The following is a 19132-nucleotide window of genomic DNA, read 5'->3' on the forward strand; positions in this document are numbered from 1 at the left end:
GACTTCATTACTATTGATTGCTCTCAGGGAGGCCACCTAAGAATCTGAGCTCATTTCGATATGTGCACTCATCATGCATTTCTGTGGAAGAGAGAGTGGGCTAAGTATCGAAAATGTCATGACACTGTTTGGAATATCAATGATGGAAGAACACATTAGCCTCAAGCAGCTTTATTTCTAAACATAATTTCACAAAAGTTATGGTTTTTTATCCTTTGAGACATGACGATTTTGGTAAATGAAAATAAAAACGAGTAATTTCAAGCCCGAGTGGATCCTAGAGGCGAACAAACATTTAAAAATGCGCATTTCACCTCCTCCTCCCCTGTCCCTGAGGACATATGGCCATATTGTCGGAGGGGACTACAATAGACGTAAACAATGATTATTTTTTTTAAGCCTTTTTCTTGAAATCTGGACACTTACGCATCATCCGACATTTGCGTTGTCACTCAAAACTGTAGCCTAATGTCGACCTTAAATATAGCTTCGTTGATAGTAAACGTGGAGTTTTGGATTCCTATTTTCCAAAGATCTAAACCAGAGATTTCTGCACATTTTAATATTTTGTTCTCAGCGTAGGGTTTTTATAGGTATTTTATTATTGAATTCACACTCACTGTATGCATGCTGTGATTGCTAATGTACCTCATGTTTTGTGTCCCCAGGAAATAAGATGGGGAATAAAGAATTGGTTACAAAATGTCCTGTTCCATCTCCTGTCCCCCTTCATCATCTTCATCCTCTTCTCTTATTTGTCCCCATTTCTTATCTTTTCTGCTCTCGCTGTGCTCTACTCCCACCCTCTACTCGCTCTGTCTTCATCTTCCTCTTTTTCCCGCCTTCTCTTAGGGCATCCCACAGGTTGCTGCACTTACCGCCTGTCGCGTTGAATGCTAATGCTGTCGGTTGATGCGTGCCACTGTTGCCAGAGTAGAGATGGCTTTAAAGAATGAGGGAGGGAGGGGGGGAGTAGTAGAGGGAGACACACAGAAAAAGCAAGAGAGCAGAGGACCTAAGGGCTTTTTTATTTCAGGGCAGGGAGGGGGAAGGAATTGAGAGATTGAGGGAGGGATGTGACGTGAGCGAGCGGGAGTATGGAAACTGATCATTGCAGGCTGAGCACTGTTGGATAATTCTGCTCTCCCTCTTTCCCTCTCCCTCTTTCCCTCTCCCCCTCGCGCTCTCTCTTGCGCTCTCACTCTCTCACCACTATACATCCCTAGCGAAGCTGCTCTGACCAGAAAAACAAACACCATCCACATACTCATACTCTGACATGCAGCGGAGAGGACTGCTGCCTCTGTTCCCTCATCTCCTCTCTTTCACACACAGACACTCACCCTCTATCTAATTACAAACACCCACTTCTGCCCTGCAGTTGAAGGAGACCGAAAGAAGGATACGGCAGTAATGTGGCTGAGGAGCTTCATCTGAAAACATCTGCCTGGAGGACTCCTCCCTTCTCCTCTCTTGGTGGTCAACCCCAGCTCTGCAGCAGGTGAGCTTCATGTTGATACCACATCTCATTCATGTTGCTGTATGTCGCAGTGGCCACTACCTATTATATCTGAGCGGCATGGCATCAGTGATGTTTGAGCTTAGATCTTGTGTCAGTGTGGTGAACAGAGTATGGATCCACACTGAATATACTCACTGGATCACTGGAGGACAATGATCCGATGACATTTGTGGAAATGGGTTTGATTGTTGAATGGATGCCAGCAGAGTGTTTTGAGGATGCACTGCAGTTAGGCAACATTGGATAGAGAGAGAGGATCATTACAGTGCAGTGCATGGCAGGAGTACTAGAGTCATAGACATTTAAGATGAATACAAAGATTCTCTATCAGCTCCTTCTTTGGCTTTGTGTGTGAAACCTTGAAGACCATGCCGAGTGTTTTGTAGTTTCAGCTCCAGCTGCAGATCAAAGTTTATAGGAGGGAGGCTGATTCCTACGCACCCAGCGTGTTCACACACAATCAATGGTGGCTGCAAATTGTACTGAGTGTTGCTTATCCTTTTTACATTGTGTCAATATAATACTAATGTTGCCTTCTTATTTTGTATATATTTTGTTCATGCAATTATCCTTTCATAAAGGGGTATCATGTTGTACCATCAGGAAAGTCTTCACCCATGAATTAATAAACACACGCACTTGCATAAACACAGGCAAACAGACGTCCAAGCTAAATTAGACACATCTATAACTCATCAATGTAATTTATTTTCTCACACACATCCATCCACCTCACGAATGAACATGACTACTTGTTGATTCCTGGTTTCAGTATACCTTTTACACTGGAGATCACACACACGCACACGCACACACACACACACACACACACACACACACACACACACAACACACACACACACACACACACACACACACACACACACACACACACACACACACACACACACACACACACACACGCACACACGCACACACGCTTGACAGCTACACAAATAGTAAGGGAAAGCCTTGATGTTGTACTCATATGATGGGAGCTCCTCCTCCACAACAGCTAACACTTGATCCACGCTCCTGTATTGTGCATGATTCTGTTTTAAACAGTCGCTGCATTCCTGTTTTGGTTCTCCATAATGAATCAAACCTTGTTTAAATGGCTATAATGGTATTTTAATAGGAACACTGGCAGCTTCTAATTTACCTCTAGTCAAACACTACATATTGGACTCGGTTAAAAAATACAAGTAACAGCTGACAAACTGTTGATCATGTTGTCATCATAGCAACCATTCAAGCTGAGGGAACGTCATTTGAAAAGCAGCACCATTGTGATTATTTTCACACAAGGACCCTTCCTCTTACCTTCCACTTGCTGCCAACAATTCATAATGCTTCCCCCTGAAAACATCCGTTAAGCCGATGGTAGATTTGGGTTTTTACTTTGGGGTGGATCTTTTCTTCAGAAATGTCACCCACCTCACTCCCATATTCTTTGCATTCCTCTGAATCACAAATAATCTGTATACTATGCATATTCCAAGTGTTATAAAGCAACAATAACGTAGACCTTATGTATATGTTATGTACCTAGGTCAAATGTTCTCAGAAAGTTCCCATTATGTGATATGCCCTTTTCTGTTATTATTTGTTTCCATCCAAAAAATGGTCTCCATAAATGTTTAATTATGGTGAATTCTGTAGTCATCTGTTCTGCTTCACATAAAAGTCAATGCCTGAAATGTCCAATCGTTGCAACATCTATCAAAACATGGCGATCAAGAGACCAAAGCCCGTTTTGGCTCTTCTTTTGCCAAGCATTGAGATGACAGCTACAGACGGAGGCAGGGAACTGGGGAAAGTGTTTGGGAATTGAGGCAAAATGACATTTCGAAATAATTGTCTGTATTGATATATCTAGAGTTTTTTGGACCTTTTACAATATAGAAAAAACACAGCTTATTGCAAACAAGCTCCAATTCAGCCATATATAGATTAGTTGGGTGCATCTATTTGGTGAATTTACCGTTCTTTTTCATTTTCACAGCCATGAAGTAATAAGAGATTTGTTCCGCTGTTAATGGGCAATTATCTGATATTGTTTGTTTTCCAGAGTAAGACTCCCCGCTGTGTGTTGCTGCCCGGGGAATGCTCGACTGACGGACAGAAAAGGCCTGAACACGATGAGCAGCCAGGACAAATGGGTCACACTGACCCCAACTGAATTCGCCTTGCTGCAGGATTACACTCAGTGTGAGTAGGAGAGGGACTCTCTGTTTGTGCCTGGCTGTGATAAGGGCAGAATGTATTTTTCTAGGTGTCTCTTTGTACGTGTGATCATGTTCTGCTTGAATGTGTCATTTTACAGGTGTTATGATACTCAGGAAGCCATTACAGGTGCTCAGCTCCAAGTAATCCATTTCATCAACCAGTGTTTTTCTTATAATTTGTGGATCTCAGAACAAAGAGGAGAAGAAAAGGTTGATTTCAGGGATGTCTTTGACCACTTTTTAACTTCATTTATCACAAATTAAAAGAAGCCGTAACGGGCAATACCAATAACAGACCCTTCTATTTATCGTGCAGCATTAGTTGGTTACTATTGTAAGGAACATTTTTAACATATATAATAATTAACCTGTAACAATAAAAGATGAGAAGTGACCACTGTTAAGGCAGGCAACAGGTGCAACGTATTCCCTTCTTCATTAGAGAGCACTCCATAACAAATGGCACATATTCACTTCATCCGGTTGGGTTATTGGAAAGTTAGCATGATCCCAATTTCTGCCTTTATATCTCCACTAATCCTCCCTTTACATCGAGAGACATTAACGATAGCATCAATCCATCCAGTTAAAAAATATCAAGAGAATTTCTGTCTGCTTTAAAACTACATGACTCAATTCCCTGCTTAATCTCAACGTCCCTTCTTCTATTGATAAAATGTTGTCGTCGTAATTTCACACTGCATGTTCGTCATGCTAATGTAGGTAGCTCAAGCTGCTGAAGCATGTAATCTGTGTGGTACCGCCTTAGCTCTGAATGATTCATTCGCAACCCAACAAATGGCTCCCCTGCTCAGCAGACTGTGCTCTGGATGCCTGGAGTTTATGTTACGCTCCAAGATGTTGACACATTTCATCATTTGAAATGGTACCAGGGATGGAAAATATGACGATACCTAGCAGCCTAACTGTGGGATGTTGTGCACCACCCACACATAGTTTTGGACGGACTTTGAAAGTACAAGTCGGAGTAAATTGTTTTGCAGGAAGAAAAACAATGGAACTCACTTTCACCAGAAATGGTGTTGTTGGTGTTTAACTTTTATATATATAAGTGCTTTTTGTGCCAGGGTGTAGACACAGGGTGGAATATATTACAGCTATTTTCAGTGTCAAACATGATACCTTCGAGATTTCAACTACTGCACCAACTGGCTATAAATCTTAATAATTGATGCTCTTCACCTAAGACCTCTAGTTCCACTGTTTTCCTTGGTAATGACAATTCTTCGTTTTAAATGTACAATGCCTTGTCATACATTGTCAACATTGTTCCACATTCACAGTCTTCGAGAGCCAATCAGGCTCTGTTTTTTGTTTCTATGTTCTTACAATGTTTTGCTTTGTGGTGGCTAAGTAGTTTTTGGAATTAAACAAGTAAATGTTTCAGAGACATGAGGCTTAACAGAAGCGTGTAGTTGTGTTGGAATAAAAGGCAGGATGAAAAAAAGCACAGCAGTAACGGAGAACTAAAGAGTCTCGGTGTGGGTGCACGCCTGCGTGAAGGCGTGTGTGCACGCTAGAAAGATTTGGATAATCATGTTTCAACGAGCTCCGGGCAGCGCTTTGTGCACTGTGCAGCTAAAGGTTATAAAATATCCCATTCTCTGAGCAGCAACAATGGGCATCACATTGCTAGCCTCCCCTCTCATCTCGCCTCCTACTGAATGTCTCCCTTCGTTCTCATTAAAGTGAGCCGGGCCCACTTTCATAACATTTTAATAGCTGTGCACCGAATCAGACACCTGAGATCTATCTCACAACAGTTAGACTCTCTTTGTCTGATATAATTGCTAATGTGTGTATTATGTAGCCCAGTGCTGCTTCACAGAGGGAACATTCTTTTACTTCTAAAGATCTTCAGTGTGTTTTTAGAAACCTATGAGAAATGAGTCATGTCCTCTGACTAATGTATGCCACACAATGGTTTCATCTTTAGCCTGATTAAGAAAATACATTGTAATTCAGCTGTGGCTGGTGAATGTGACAGGCAATCGGTGGATACGTAATCACTCTGCTTCATAATGGGTCTGTGTAGACAGCGTGCTAATAAAGGTGGTCAATAATGATGACACACACAGTCCAATGCGAGGCAATTATATCTACTCACTGTTGGTAAAATGCATACTGAAAAAAATCAAAGGTCCAAAGCCATTAGTGCCTGCTAAGAGGAGCTCAAAAGCACATCTTAATGGGGGCAGAAAATCAGCTACTAATAATGCTTTGTAACTAATAGACCTTTAGCAACAGATGTATGGACAGTTTAATATAGTGAAATACATTATGTAACATTAATGATACACTTTTCCCAACTTTGACTGATTTTGAATATAAAATAATTAGGGATGCACGATATTGGTTTTTTGAAACCGATACCGATACCAATAACTTCCTGCTTCTCAAGACCGATACCGATAACAAAAAAATGTTTACGCCACTAATTATTTTAACGCGATTAACGCATGTGTATTTTTTTTCCTTGGCCGCCCCGTAGTTTCAGAGCGCATCGAGTTTAAAATACCATCTACAAGCTGATGCTGACAGCCCCGCTCCTGCCGCCCGCTTGTGGCAGACCACACTTCCACGCTCACCGGCAGGCACCGACTGGCCATCTGGAGGACCGGGAGGGTGTGTACGTATGTGTGGCCCGAGCGAGCGAGAGAGAGACCTTACGTGCATTGTTGTTGTTAGCATCTGGTGCTAGCTAGCTGCGCTAACGGATATAAGGAGCTGTTTAAATGAAAACAGAGGAGCGACATTTCGCCACAACTGCGCCGAGCACTTGACTTTATGCAGGAAGCCAGACAGTGGGACATTGTACGAAAAGTCAGCACACTCAGCACGGATAGTGCGCAACATGATTGCAGCGTCCAGGCAGCTCCGGTTCGAGCATATGCCTTGAGTTGCACATAGCTCCAACGCCCATACCACCGACGACATGTTTGTTTACTGTCCTGGCTTCACGGCCGCACACTATTTACGTCACAGCCAGGCATGAGTTAGGGAGCGCTGGATTTGTGAAGAACTCCCCTCTTCCTAAACCACTAATACCACAGTACTGGCAAAACGGGAGGAGCCGAGTGAAAAACAAGCGCCCCTCATCCCAATCCACCCACACCGCAGTATTTTTTTCTTTTTTTTTACCCAAAAAAAATATATTGTATATTATCGGGGCTATTAATACTGTTATCGGGTTTATCGGGATGACGTCATAATTCCTATTATCGGACCGATAATTATATCGGGCCGATAATTATCGTGCATCCCTAAAAATAATCAGCAACTACAATACACTTTCCTTTTTTACCTGCTAGGTTAAATCCAAATGCACCAGCTAATTACCAATCAGTGACACGCTTTGCTGTTTAATGAACAGCAACTTTACATTAGGGTGTCCGGCTGCGTTATATACAGTAGATGATGATGTTTTGGAGTACAGTATCTGCGCGCAAAACTGCTGTTTTATCCACATTAGGAGCCAAAGATCTGCGTTTCCTTGTGCTAATTGAGCCTGTTCAGAGGGGAGAGAAAACAAAGCTAATATGAAGCACTTCTAAGTTCAAACAACAGCTTTGTGAAGGGTGAACCAGGCCCTAAACTGCATATGAAAATGTTACTTTTAATTAACTTGTTACATTTATAACCTGGTATCTGTGGTGCAGCAAATGGATTCAGCAGCAGGACTCCTAAAGTTTAAACACTCTGCAGTAATAGTAGTTATCACAGCAAATCCCTCAATGCTCAAGATATTTTGTTGTCTACTGAATGCTAAAACTGTATTTTTAAAACGGGTGAATTACATTTGCCATTTTGGTCACCTACCGGTCCAATTTTCATTAAATGTATAGGCTAGCATAAAGCAAGGATGAAAGTCAGAATCACGTGGCAGATGCACGCAATATTTTTCACTCGTGGTGGATAATAATGTTATTCTTGTGTAATGAGCCATCCTGCATGAGTACCTACAGTATGGCAGTTTTAGTATATTTTGATACCATTACTTTGGTTATTTTAATCTTGTATGCATTTGTACGCAGTTTGTTTTTTTACATTGTGTTATTGCTTTTTTAAAAATTAGGATTGAATATTTGTTCAAACTGTTTTTCCTAGGTGGAACTTGTTTAGCCTGCAAGCTAACATGTGCTGCTGACATGAGGTGACACAGTAGTCAACAGCATAAGGTACTTTTTTTCATATCTGACTCATGAGTGGGAGGGTGTAACGCAGACATTATGGTGCTGCATCGACACTAATTACCATGACCAGGTTTCAGCAGCTCTTCAAAGTGTTGACAAAGTCCAGACTGTACTGTGAATACATCTTTATTATTCAAATACAAACTCAACAATGAGAGAAGAAGCCAAACTTTGTAACAGAAATGTAACACAACACACAAATCACTACCATGTCCTCGTTTTTTCTGTCAGACTCCACCAAGAAGCTGAAGGATGTGCTGCAGGAGTTCCATGGAGATGGTGTGTTGGCAAAATACAATCCAGAGGAGGTACGTATGTACAGTTTATACTTTATGTACGCCTATCTGCATATTTCTAAACATTGAGAAATAACAATTGTAATAATAATAATAATAAATTCGATTTGTAAAGCACCTTTCATTGCTAACAGCAATCCCAAGGTGCTACAGGAGGCATACTAAAAACAAACAAAAGAAACAAAAGTTTAATCAAAAGCTTTTTAAAAAAGAAAGGTTTTTAGGCCTTTCTTGAAAACGTCATGTGTTATTTTGGCATAAATACGTTTGATTTTAAGAACATAGCTGGTAACAATTGTACATACAAATGTTTAACATTTCATATTTGTTTGATTATGTATATTTAAGGTTGGGAAAGAAAGTACCATAATCTCAATCCACAGTGATCGGTGCTTTTTACTCTTACAATTTTAATCCACTATGCATGGATTGATAATTGTTGCAAGACAGTTATTACCTCTTAATGTCGTGGCAGTTAATCCAGAGAACTACACGCTGTTTTTATCATGCCTTTTTAGGGTTTTCACATGCTTAGGTGTAAAATGGACATTTAGCACATTTTGATATGAAGCCATGCAGTTTTGTGATAACTGCATGAACCATAAACCTGTTGGGTTTCTTTCTTTCTACAATGCTGCGGATTTAGAAGCACGACATCCTCAGCCAGGTAACGCTCATCTTTCACCTCTCACTTTAAATTGTTGTTGTTGTGTTTGCTCATACTGTATGGTGTCACGCTTGATAACTCAACACTTTGTGACGGTGAAGAACAAAAACATGTTTTCAGAGAGCAATAAAGTTAACGGCATTCATAGAGAAATGCATTTATACACAGTAAACAAATGCAATCTTGTCTCCTACATAATTAGGTTCCCATATAACTTAAATACAATATTTAGTTTGGTTTAGAGGGAGACATGTGTGGTCCTTGGATTATGTTGTTTTAAAATGTGGTTAATGTTTATTGAAACAAAACTAAAATATTTGGTTGGTTTTGAAAAAAACATTATTTGGTTTTCATGTTGTAAGCCGGCATTTGGTGGACTTCCAGTGACTTTGACTAAAGAACGAGACTGTCAAAAATATGCTTTGAAATGTAATTCACAATGCAGTTTGGTTGTATGGGATTATCATTTTTAGGAGACATTACTGCTGTAATGTGTTTCTTGAATCGAAATGTGTTAAAACATTAACAACTCCTAGATTTAAACTATCAGCCAACCACATGGATGGGCAAAGCTGTACACCTAAATAAATGATAGGCAAGACCACAGAACATAAACTGCAAAAACATTGAAAGCACTCTAACCAATCTTCACCACCCACATCTACACTCTTTCTGAGTGCATACTTCTGTAACAAGAGTTTTGAAACTTTTAGCAAGTGATCGCAGACGCCAAAAAGTAAAACAGTTTCAACTGCAGCTCAGCTCACCATGACAATCAACATGCTCTATTTTTGTCATGTTTGTTTTTATAGGATATCGACTTTGAGGGCTTCAAGGTCTTCATGCAGACGTTCTTGGAGAGCGAACTCCCCGAAGAGTTTTGTCAACACCTCTTCATGACATTTAGCAACAAGGGTCCCAAACCCAGTCCCTCATCTTCTGACAAACCCAGAGTCTCTGGTGAGTGTTAAAGGAAGTATTTACCATAGCAAACCCTCAAGCTGTTGGTGTTTGGTTACTAATATTTAAATGAAATCATTGCAGCATTTGTGGCTAAAGTGCAACCAATGTGTCCCTTATTCCATAATGCTCTAACAGCATTTCCTTAGTGACTTTTTGGTGATGATTTATTTCTTTACTGTGTAACAGCCGCAACATTTTTTTGAATCTGTTTTTTGTGCCATCGGATAATTACAGATTTCCTGCCAAGTTCAGCTCGGTGGCACACAATGCAATTTGTTATGTTGCGGCTGCCAATTGTCTTGGCTACGGTTTCCTTTGTTTACAGTATTTACACTTATATTTGATTCTGCTGTGATAATGAGTTACTGATAATAGAGACAGCCTTCCCCTGCATTGACTCTAGAACATACTCCAAACACCCCATTGTGTCGGCCAATATCTCAATTCTGACCAGATATCACCTGTAATGTAATTTTTTCAATTCTTAGCATTCACTTTGATTCTTGGTTGTGTTTGAGGCTATTAAAGGAGCATCTTACACTGTCCAATGTCTGCCTATTGATAATGACATACAATTAGTGCTGATGTTACGAGTGTTTTTGCATGATGTGCAGATGATGACTAATCTAATCTCACAGGCACAGGATTTCTTGTTGAATAATTCTCAAATTCCTTATAAAAGACAGCAAACTAAAGCAAGTGGTAATACGGATGTTGCATGACCAAATGTCTGCTTAGGGTTAAACAGTTAACTGTCACCTGTGTCATGAAACTAAGGGGGAGGGGTGCAAGGAAATGTGTCAATAGATCTCACAATATTAAATGTTTCTTAACAGCACAATAAGCATTACATTATTACATTACATTGCATTTAGCTGACGCTTTTATCCAAAGCGACTTACAATAAGTGCGTTCGACCAACAAAATACAAACTTGAAGAAAACAGAATCATATAAGTACATCAGGTTTCATAGAGCCAAACATTTCAAGTGCTACTCAACTGGCTAAGCATGTGTTTCCATGATGCTGATAACTGCTGTAATCAGCTACAGATGAGGATGTATTGTGTACAACTGTTATCATTAATGTATGTTAATGTCCAACAAAACGCACAGATGCAGTAATTGAAATAATAAAATTGCTTTTTGGTGTGCATTTACCCCAAGCTTACAGCAGCAGGATCAAAAGCAGCATTTACCGTTCAGTTGATGGAATTGGAGAAGATTCTCCCTGGGGATTGAACAGTACATTAGCACATAAGGTTGCTACAGTTCAGCTGAACATTTGTAGCAGGGGATTTCTACTCTGGCATTATTTCAAACCTAAAAACAAATTGCTGACATTTTATAAAATCAGTGTTTGACCTGCAGTGTAGCGATGAATATACTAGCATCAGTTAAGCATTATAAAGAGATCAATGAAGGACAATTAAACCTAATAAATCATCCTTGGCATGCATATTCTGAAATAATTAATAACACAACAGGTACATCTGATAAAACATTTTTAATTCCTTTAATACATAAAGGTTTTTTGTTTCAGAGATAAAACCTGCGTGTCACTTCTATTTCTATATCTTACATAATGTAATACAAGATATCTGCATATATTCATGATGGGTAAATATTCAGCACATTGGATGTAAATCTCACACATTTTTTATATCAACAGAAAATGAAATTAATGTAGACTCGGCACATCACCTAACATGATTTGTATTATTTGCATTTTTTATTTAATGCACATTGTTTTCCCCTACCTCCCAGAGCATGTGCTGAGCTGAGTCAGTGCATCCTGCTGTGAATGTGTTTATTAGGCCGTATTGATCTAGTTTGAACAGGAAGTCCTCACACCATGGAGCCCAGATCCTCATCTGAGTTCAGATGGGAGAACTAACATGTCCCGTCTACCATAAACTGCTCAGTCTGCACACAGGAGTCTTCTTTTTACAACGTTAACAAGAGGTTTATTTCCCAATAAAAGCACTTTAGAAGCAAACAGCATAATAACTTATTTTATGGCTGCTGTAGCTGTGTATATACACTGACTGTAAGAAAATGTTACCATAGCTGCTTGTATTAAATATGTCCTTTCAGTCATTACCCAAAACACATGACCATAGTGAGTACTGGAAAGTAGACTAGTAAATGGAAAACTTTTCCCTTAGGCTGAATGCTCCTCTCTCCCATAACAGTCCACTGTAATCTCAATTGATACCTGCTTTTATGGGAAAAAGCTATTTCAAATGCACTCAAAACTACTAAGAAATAACAGTGGCCTTCTTATTGTCATAGTCCTGCCAACCATTTCTAGAATATGTTCAATTCACTACATACTTTGGGTATTATGGCCTGGAACACACCGACCAGTTCTCATTTCTAACTCGCCAAATCAGACTTTTCAAAGCTTTCAAAAACTCCTAGTTTCCTAATTGGAATTCTTGCAAAACTGTTAATGAGACCGATATTTAGTCGTTAGAAAGGGATAATTACCCTAAATCCCAGCTAGGCATTCCAAGTTAATATTAAAGCGTGTTAATGATGTCAATGTGGGCTGATGATTTTGCACATCAGCATGTAGACTAGAGTCAAAGCTAACCTGTTTGTGAGAAAGAGAAAAAATAAATTTGTGCGCAGCATTTGTACCCCGGAGAAGTTGCTCATAACGGCGAGATGAGCATGTATGTACATTTCTCATTTTTCTTTTCAGTGTGTATTTCTATTTTGCACACCTGTTTGCCATTGCTAATGACTATACTTACTGTGTTTCCATATTTAAGCCTTGGGCCTGTTGCATATTTTATGAACCCGATGAAGCAATTACTCTCATCAGTGGTATTAAATACCAACACAACACAAATGCCTCTTTCTACCGTGTGTTGCTCATGCAAATGAGACAACACAGTTTTTTATATACCACAAAGAAAAACTAGTGACGTAAGTGCCAATAAAAAAGCTGGATGCAGTTTAAAGCTAGGACCTTTAGTAGATAGCTGATTAGCCGGTTATGTCAGTTTACCAGAGTAGGGAATCAATAGGAATAGCAGCGTTAATAATCATGTATTGATCATTACTGTTTGAACACAATGAGATCAGGTTGAAAAACGGTAGTACAGTTTTATAATCCAGCCCTGATTTAAAAACAAAGACTAAAACTGGATTGTTTGTTCGCCTTTTGTGAACTGGACACCCACCATTGATCAATCTCACTGTATGACTAATGTGGTGCCAGGATGTTGTTGGGCTAACATTAGAAGCATTGTGGAGGATGTTTTGACCTTTCATATCCGTCTCCCTGCAGGGCTGAAGCTGATGAAAGGCAGCTCAACCCCTCTGAAGACAGTCACACTGCCACAGCCTCTGGATACGGTGCAGCTGAAGGACATCGTGTGTTACCTCTCGTTGCTGGAGGGCGGGCGTCCTGAGGACAAGCTGGAGTGTGAGTGTCCCCCCACATCACAAGGCTTTTGGCTCCTATGCCTTTATACATTGAGAATCTAGAAAGTCAGTGTTGTATCGTCAAGTACAAAAATCCAGGTTTATGAACTGCAGAGATAAAACACTTGGAGCTGAATAGAAAAACCACACACTATAAGGGCAGGAGTAATGTCACTGGTTGAGAGCAGTAAGGTCAGACTGAAGTCCAGTGAGAAAGACAAAGGGCAAGAGAGGACAAACCATGAATCTTTGCTCTGTTGCATTGTAGAAAAATGCTACCATATATTCAGAACATTTGGTGGTATTGGTATAAAAACAAGCAATCAATGGTGTCACAAAGGGTTTTGAAAATGGCAGTAATTATGTTTTTTTTCAGATTTTAGGGACAAAACTCATTAATTGGATTGAGGAAATAATCGAGTGATAAATTACAATTCACAATTTTACACAAAGCTAAAGTCCTTTTATAGAAAAATAATGAATGTGGTGGAGTCTATTCTGTTTTGAACTGGGCATACTGAGTGTGTTATAGTTGCTTATACCATGGCCACAAATCAAAGGAAAGTAAGTTTGGCTTTGTTCTTTTTTCAAAGTTTATGTTCAGTCAATGTAACTCATGGTTGGTTTGGTCTGATCTGCTAATGCAGCATCCAGCAGAACTACAGTTGCTATGGTTACATGCTGTATGATATAACTTTCACAGTTAATGAAAACATCTGTTTAACTGTGTAATCTGTGTTACAATGGTGTAAAAGGGCATGCCAAACAGACACCTTTCACTATGGGTAGTAAGATATAAATAAATAGTTAACAATTATACATTTATGTCAATCAATTAATTAACACATCGTTTCAGCAGTACTTATATATACTGTCGGGTAGTTTATATATAACAAAATGTGTTTTTTCTTGAATCTTCATACATTATGTTTGCAAAAACTAGTATTTTAAGCTGGTAATTAATATTGTAGTAGAAATTGCAATATTTGCCTATGAGATCATGGAAAGAAAAGACTCAAGTTAAATGTGTATATAAGTACCTCACTTAGAGTACTTTTCACCGCTGAAAATGACTATCACGTTACATGTAAGCCTGGATAAGCTTATAGCCATCCCTCTTTGCTTTCAAAGTCTATAAAGCTTTGGTCCCAAATAAATAAAACCACTGGTTTGAAAAAACAAAAACGACTACCTTGTCCAGGTGCTGAGAATTATATCTCAACACTTCTTAATCACACATTGGACTGGCTCGGGTACAAAAGATTGAAACGACATCAATTAATCAGAAAATCCCCAAAATAATAATATTTATCAAGTGTATTGTCTAAATGTACCTTGGTCCTCAGCTGTGTTTAACTCAAACATTGAATAATTTTCTTTCTCATCTTGAGTTGTGAGAAATGCTCATCCTTACAACTACTGTCTGTGAGGTCAACATGACATAAGAACATAAGCCTGGGAAAGCAGGGAACCCTGATAATACACAGTCATCTTATTTTGTACCAAACAGATATTTGATATTTTCTAAAAACAATCTACCTTGGGATTTTGTATTCATATTTATTTTCCAGTGAAATATTGTCCAGGTATCTTCTTCTACCTGTTTTCTGTCGTTGTGCATCTATTTGTGAGGTTATAAAGTCAGAGTTTCAGTCTCTGGTGTATTTTGTTGTGAGCAAATTCATGCATTCAAACTGGACCTTTCTTTGCCTTTCTTCCTCCTGTTGTTTTGTCTTACAACCAAATTTGGTTTCCTAATTTTTAATTACCACCATTTACACTTATCTTTATAACTTTCTTTGGAGACGATCATTGCAGCTCCCATTAAGTCTCCCTTCTCAATTGTTCCCACATCTTCCCACATCTCTTAATTGCATTTATCACAAGGTAACATCACTTAATTGGACATCAGACCTTTTTCTCTGCGTAGCTATAATTCTCATCCATTCCCTGAATTATTGAGTAGAGTAGCTCTCATTAAGCTCAAGGATGATTAAATAATTAAACTGATGCTGCCTGTGTGTTAGCACATCATGGATTTAACTATGGATGATGTCTTATTGAGCTCTTCTCCTGCCTGTATCCCTGCCTCTCTCAAACTCTGCGAACCCCACTATTGGTATTTTATCAGGTGGACAGCTCCATCTGCTGGTTAGTTTAAGAACTGCTCTGGTTTCAATGCATGTTGATCACTATCAGGATCATCTAAAATGAGCAGATTCTGGTAATCCAGCTCAGATGTCTGCATTGTTATGAACTTAAACAAATTAAAATATGTAATGTAACTTGTTCCCGTGCAGTTTCTCTTGTTTTCGGTACTGCACTTATAAACTGTAAATGAAACCATCTTTTGTCTCTTAAAAAAATCATAATTGTATTATTCTTATATTTAATAGAAATGATTGTATCCATGTAGAGAGACATATTTTTAAGTTAAATCAATATATATATATAGATTTAAGTGATTCCAATTAGTTTTTTCTTTCATGAGAGCCACAGAGAAAACTATTTTCTGCTTTTGTACTGTGGACAGAAGTAACAATTCTCATAATTTTTTACTAAACCCCCAAATGGTCACACCCACTCAGGAAACTGGCACTTAGCTCCTCGTTAGTGGCCTGACGAACCTCCATCTGACGTCAACTCCCTGTGGTGTTAGCCCCTCCCCCCCCTCTGCTGCACCTCGAGCACGTCAGGCAGGATGGGGTGGGGGGGTAAGAGCACCTCTTAGAGCAGACATTAGTATGGAAATGATCTGCGGCCAGGTCATGTTGTTGTTATTGTCTCAATTCTGTTACATAAAGACTTTGAGGGTGTTAACGCATCACTGTGATGTAAAAAGATAGAGCCAATCACAGCTGAGATGTGGGAGCTGTCTGTTTCCATGGAGACACTTTTGAGTGGCAATTGGGAGACACTTAAAGTTTCAGTATAAGGATGTTTTGTATTTACCTGCAGTGAAGTGCCGAGAGGGAAAAAAGAGCAGTTTTATGGAGCAGTGAATTCTGTGTTTCTCCTGCCTATAACTGCTCTGTTCACTAACCCTCAGGGTGTAGAGCACAGGCTGTGTATGCTGCAGATTGACATTTTGTTTTTTGTCTCCACAGTTATGTTTCGCCTCTATGACACTGATGGAAATGGCTCTTTGGACAGCTCGGTAAATAAGAACAACTTTCACTGGGATTAATTAAAAAAAAGAAGCTTAATTGAACCTGATATTACCCCTGTATTTAATGATCAAGTCTAATGAGTTGTATTTCAATGTCTGCTCTCAAGACACAAAGAACAGTTATGACAGGATACACTCTCCTGTCAATTATTATCGCTTTGTGCAGATTATATTCTAGATAAAACAATAACAAATATGGAATCACAACTTCTTCACAAACAGTTAGTTTCCCTCTTAAAATACTTCCGACAACATACATTACAAATGTGCAGATAATTATTATGTTGATTGATAAATAATCAATTAAAGGTGGGGTAGGTAATTTTGGAGAAAGCAGCTCAAGTGCGCTAGAATGTGAAAATACACAGCCGGAAAAAATCTGCCACTTCCTTACAGAGCCCCTCCTCCAACACACACGAACGCACACATGACCAATGAGGGCACGAGGTAAGTTTGTGCCCCGATGGAAGGCTGACAGGCAGGTAGGCCATCCAGTTCTCATTCATAACACTCCGTTCGATGTCTCACTATGGGATGCGCCTCAACGCGTATGCAAACAGAAGCATCAATCTCATTACGCCAATCCTGATTGGCTGGTGATCTTGACGTCTACGTCAGGGAATCCACCCACCCTTTAAGTAGCTTGCGCTAAATCGCAGCGTCATTCAAAACACCTCTTCTCGCTTCAGAGCACATCTCGAATATCAGTAGCCGGGCTAGCTTAACGGTCCACAGACTGAACCCAAGCTAACATTCGGTGGACGGGCGCTTGCCGGTTACTTTTTTGCTTTGCAGAAGAATTGAACAAATATTAACACACCAGTTAATATTGTAATCTGCCCCGCCGTTTTTTCTTTCGAAATAACGGTAAGGTTGGATTTTTTCTTCAAACAGTAATATTTCCTGCTAGTTTATCCCTCCGCGCCGACACCACGGCGGGCGGGGACGGACTCTTCTCTCCCTCACACCAGAGGAGACGGAGATAAGAAAGATATTAACACACCAGTTAATATTTTTTAAAGAAAAATCTACCCCGTCGTTTTTTCCTTTCGGAATAACGATAAGGTTGGATTTTTTTCGGTAACATACCTGTTACTAGCTTGTCCCTCCGCGCCGACACCCCGGCAAACGAGGATGGACCCTTCTCTCCCTCACACCAGAGGAGTCGGAGGCTCTGCTCTGCGGCTGCGGGTTTAGGATCTCGGGCACGGACTCACACCAGGTCTGCTCGTCCTGCCTTAGGCTGGAACATGCCCAGGAAGCTATCGATACCCCCGGTTCGTGCGGACATTGTGCCCGTTTCACCAAGCTAGCCTGTCGGGACGGGACCCCTTCATGTCCGTTGATTCGCCGACCGGCAATCGGGACATGGTGGCGACCTCCGCGGAGATTGAGCCCGGCGCTGTGTCAGGCTGGGGCTCAACAACGGTGGTAGCCGCGGAATCGGAGCCCCGCGCCGTGTCAGGCTGGGGCCCGGTGGCGGCAAGAGCCGCGAGAGCGGAGCCCCGTGCTGTGTCAAGCTGGGGCTCCCAACTGGACCTCACCGTGGTTCCACCCGCGGAGGATGTCCTACAGCTGGATTATATGGAGGAGGATGAAGAGGATGCCTCTGAGTTCCTCTTGTCCGACTCGGATGAGCACGAAGATGACATCTTCGTTTCATCTGCCCAGGCTGCCGAGCCGGAGGCGATGTCAGCTTCCCCGGGCGAAAGCACACCAGCTTCGCCCTGCCTCAGTATGGACTTGCAGGCCGTGTGCCAACGCGCTGCGTCCAGGCTGGACATCCCCTGGCCTGAAGTGGCCAAGGAGACCTGCAGATCTCGCTATGTGGGGAAGAACTTGCCCCAAGCAGCGAGGATGAGGAAGCAGCTTCTCCCAGTCTTTCCAGAGATGCTGGACGAGGTGTCGGTCTCGTGGAGAGACCGCCCTTTCAGCAACAAGGCCCCAATCCAGGGTGCCTCCTCTTTGGACTGTGTCGGAAAGGAGAAGCTCGGCCTGCTCCGCATGCCGCCCATGGAACCGCTGATGGCAGCCCACCTCCAACCGCGGCTGGCTTCGGCACCGAGCAGGAACCCCACGCTACCGGCAAAGGCAGACCGCTTCCAGTCAGCAATGACCGAACGAACCGATAAAGCCGCAGCTTAGTCCGCCAGGGCGCTCAACGTCTCCTCGCTGCTGACCGCCTACCAGGCGGAGCTCTGCGAGGACATGACGATCAAACCTGAGCCTGCCGTGTGGGACGAGATCGCAGCGATCACGGACATTTGCCTCCGTGTGCAGCGCTGTGCAGTCCAAGCCACGGGCAAAGCACTGGGGATAATGGTGGTACAGGAGAGAGCCAGGTGGCTTACCCTAACAAACCTTCCAGACCGGGAAAAAGAGGACGTCTTGGACATGCCTATTGTTCCCGAGGGCATATTTGGCTCCGCTCTAGCTTCGATGCAGCAGCGGTGTGAATCCAAAAAGAAGGAGGATGAGGCTCTCCAGCTTTGTCTTCCCCGAAGGGTCCAGCCGCCGCCTTCAACGGCCCCGTGGCAGTCCTTCGCTCAGGCTGCCTCACGTCCTGCCCGTTTCAAGATCCCGAAACAGCAGAGGCCACAGCCCGCCCCGGGTCTCCAGCCCAGACACGAGGCGAG

General features: G+C 41.3%; 1 protein-coding gene across 3 annotated transcripts in view; it reads left to right on the forward strand.

Annotated features, from left to right (window-relative positions):
• Positions 1-1030: 1030 nt before the first annotated feature.
• The window catches only part of dgkb (diacylglycerol kinase, beta), a 62400-nt gene continuing 44298 nt past the window's right edge, over positions 1031-19132 (forward strand). For 2 of the 3 annotated variants that reach the window (XM_034211438.1, XM_034211439.1), the window contains exons 1-7: positions 1031-1501; positions 3594-3733; positions 8196-8272; positions 8907-8927; positions 9740-9887; positions 13191-13328; positions 16435-16484. In XM_034211438.1, the coding sequence (XP_034067329.1) occupies positions 3664-3733; positions 8196-8272; positions 8907-8927; positions 9740-9887; positions 13191-13328; positions 16435-16484 (504 nt within the window). In that variant the 5' untranslated portion in view covers positions 1031-1501; positions 3594-3663. Of the gene's footprint in view, positions 1502-3593; positions 3734-7878; positions 7950-8195; positions 8273-8906; positions 8928-9739; positions 9888-13190; positions 13329-16434; positions 16485-19132 lie in introns of those variants that run through there. The other variant, XM_034211440.1, reaches the window with a different exon arrangement.

This window comes from Gymnodraco acuticeps, unplaced genomic scaffold (assembly GCF_902827175.1).
Source record: "Gymnodraco acuticeps unplaced genomic scaffold, fGymAcu1.1, whole genome shotgun sequence".
NCBI lineage: Eukaryota > Metazoa > Chordata > Actinopteri > Perciformes > Bathydraconidae > Gymnodraco > Gymnodraco acuticeps.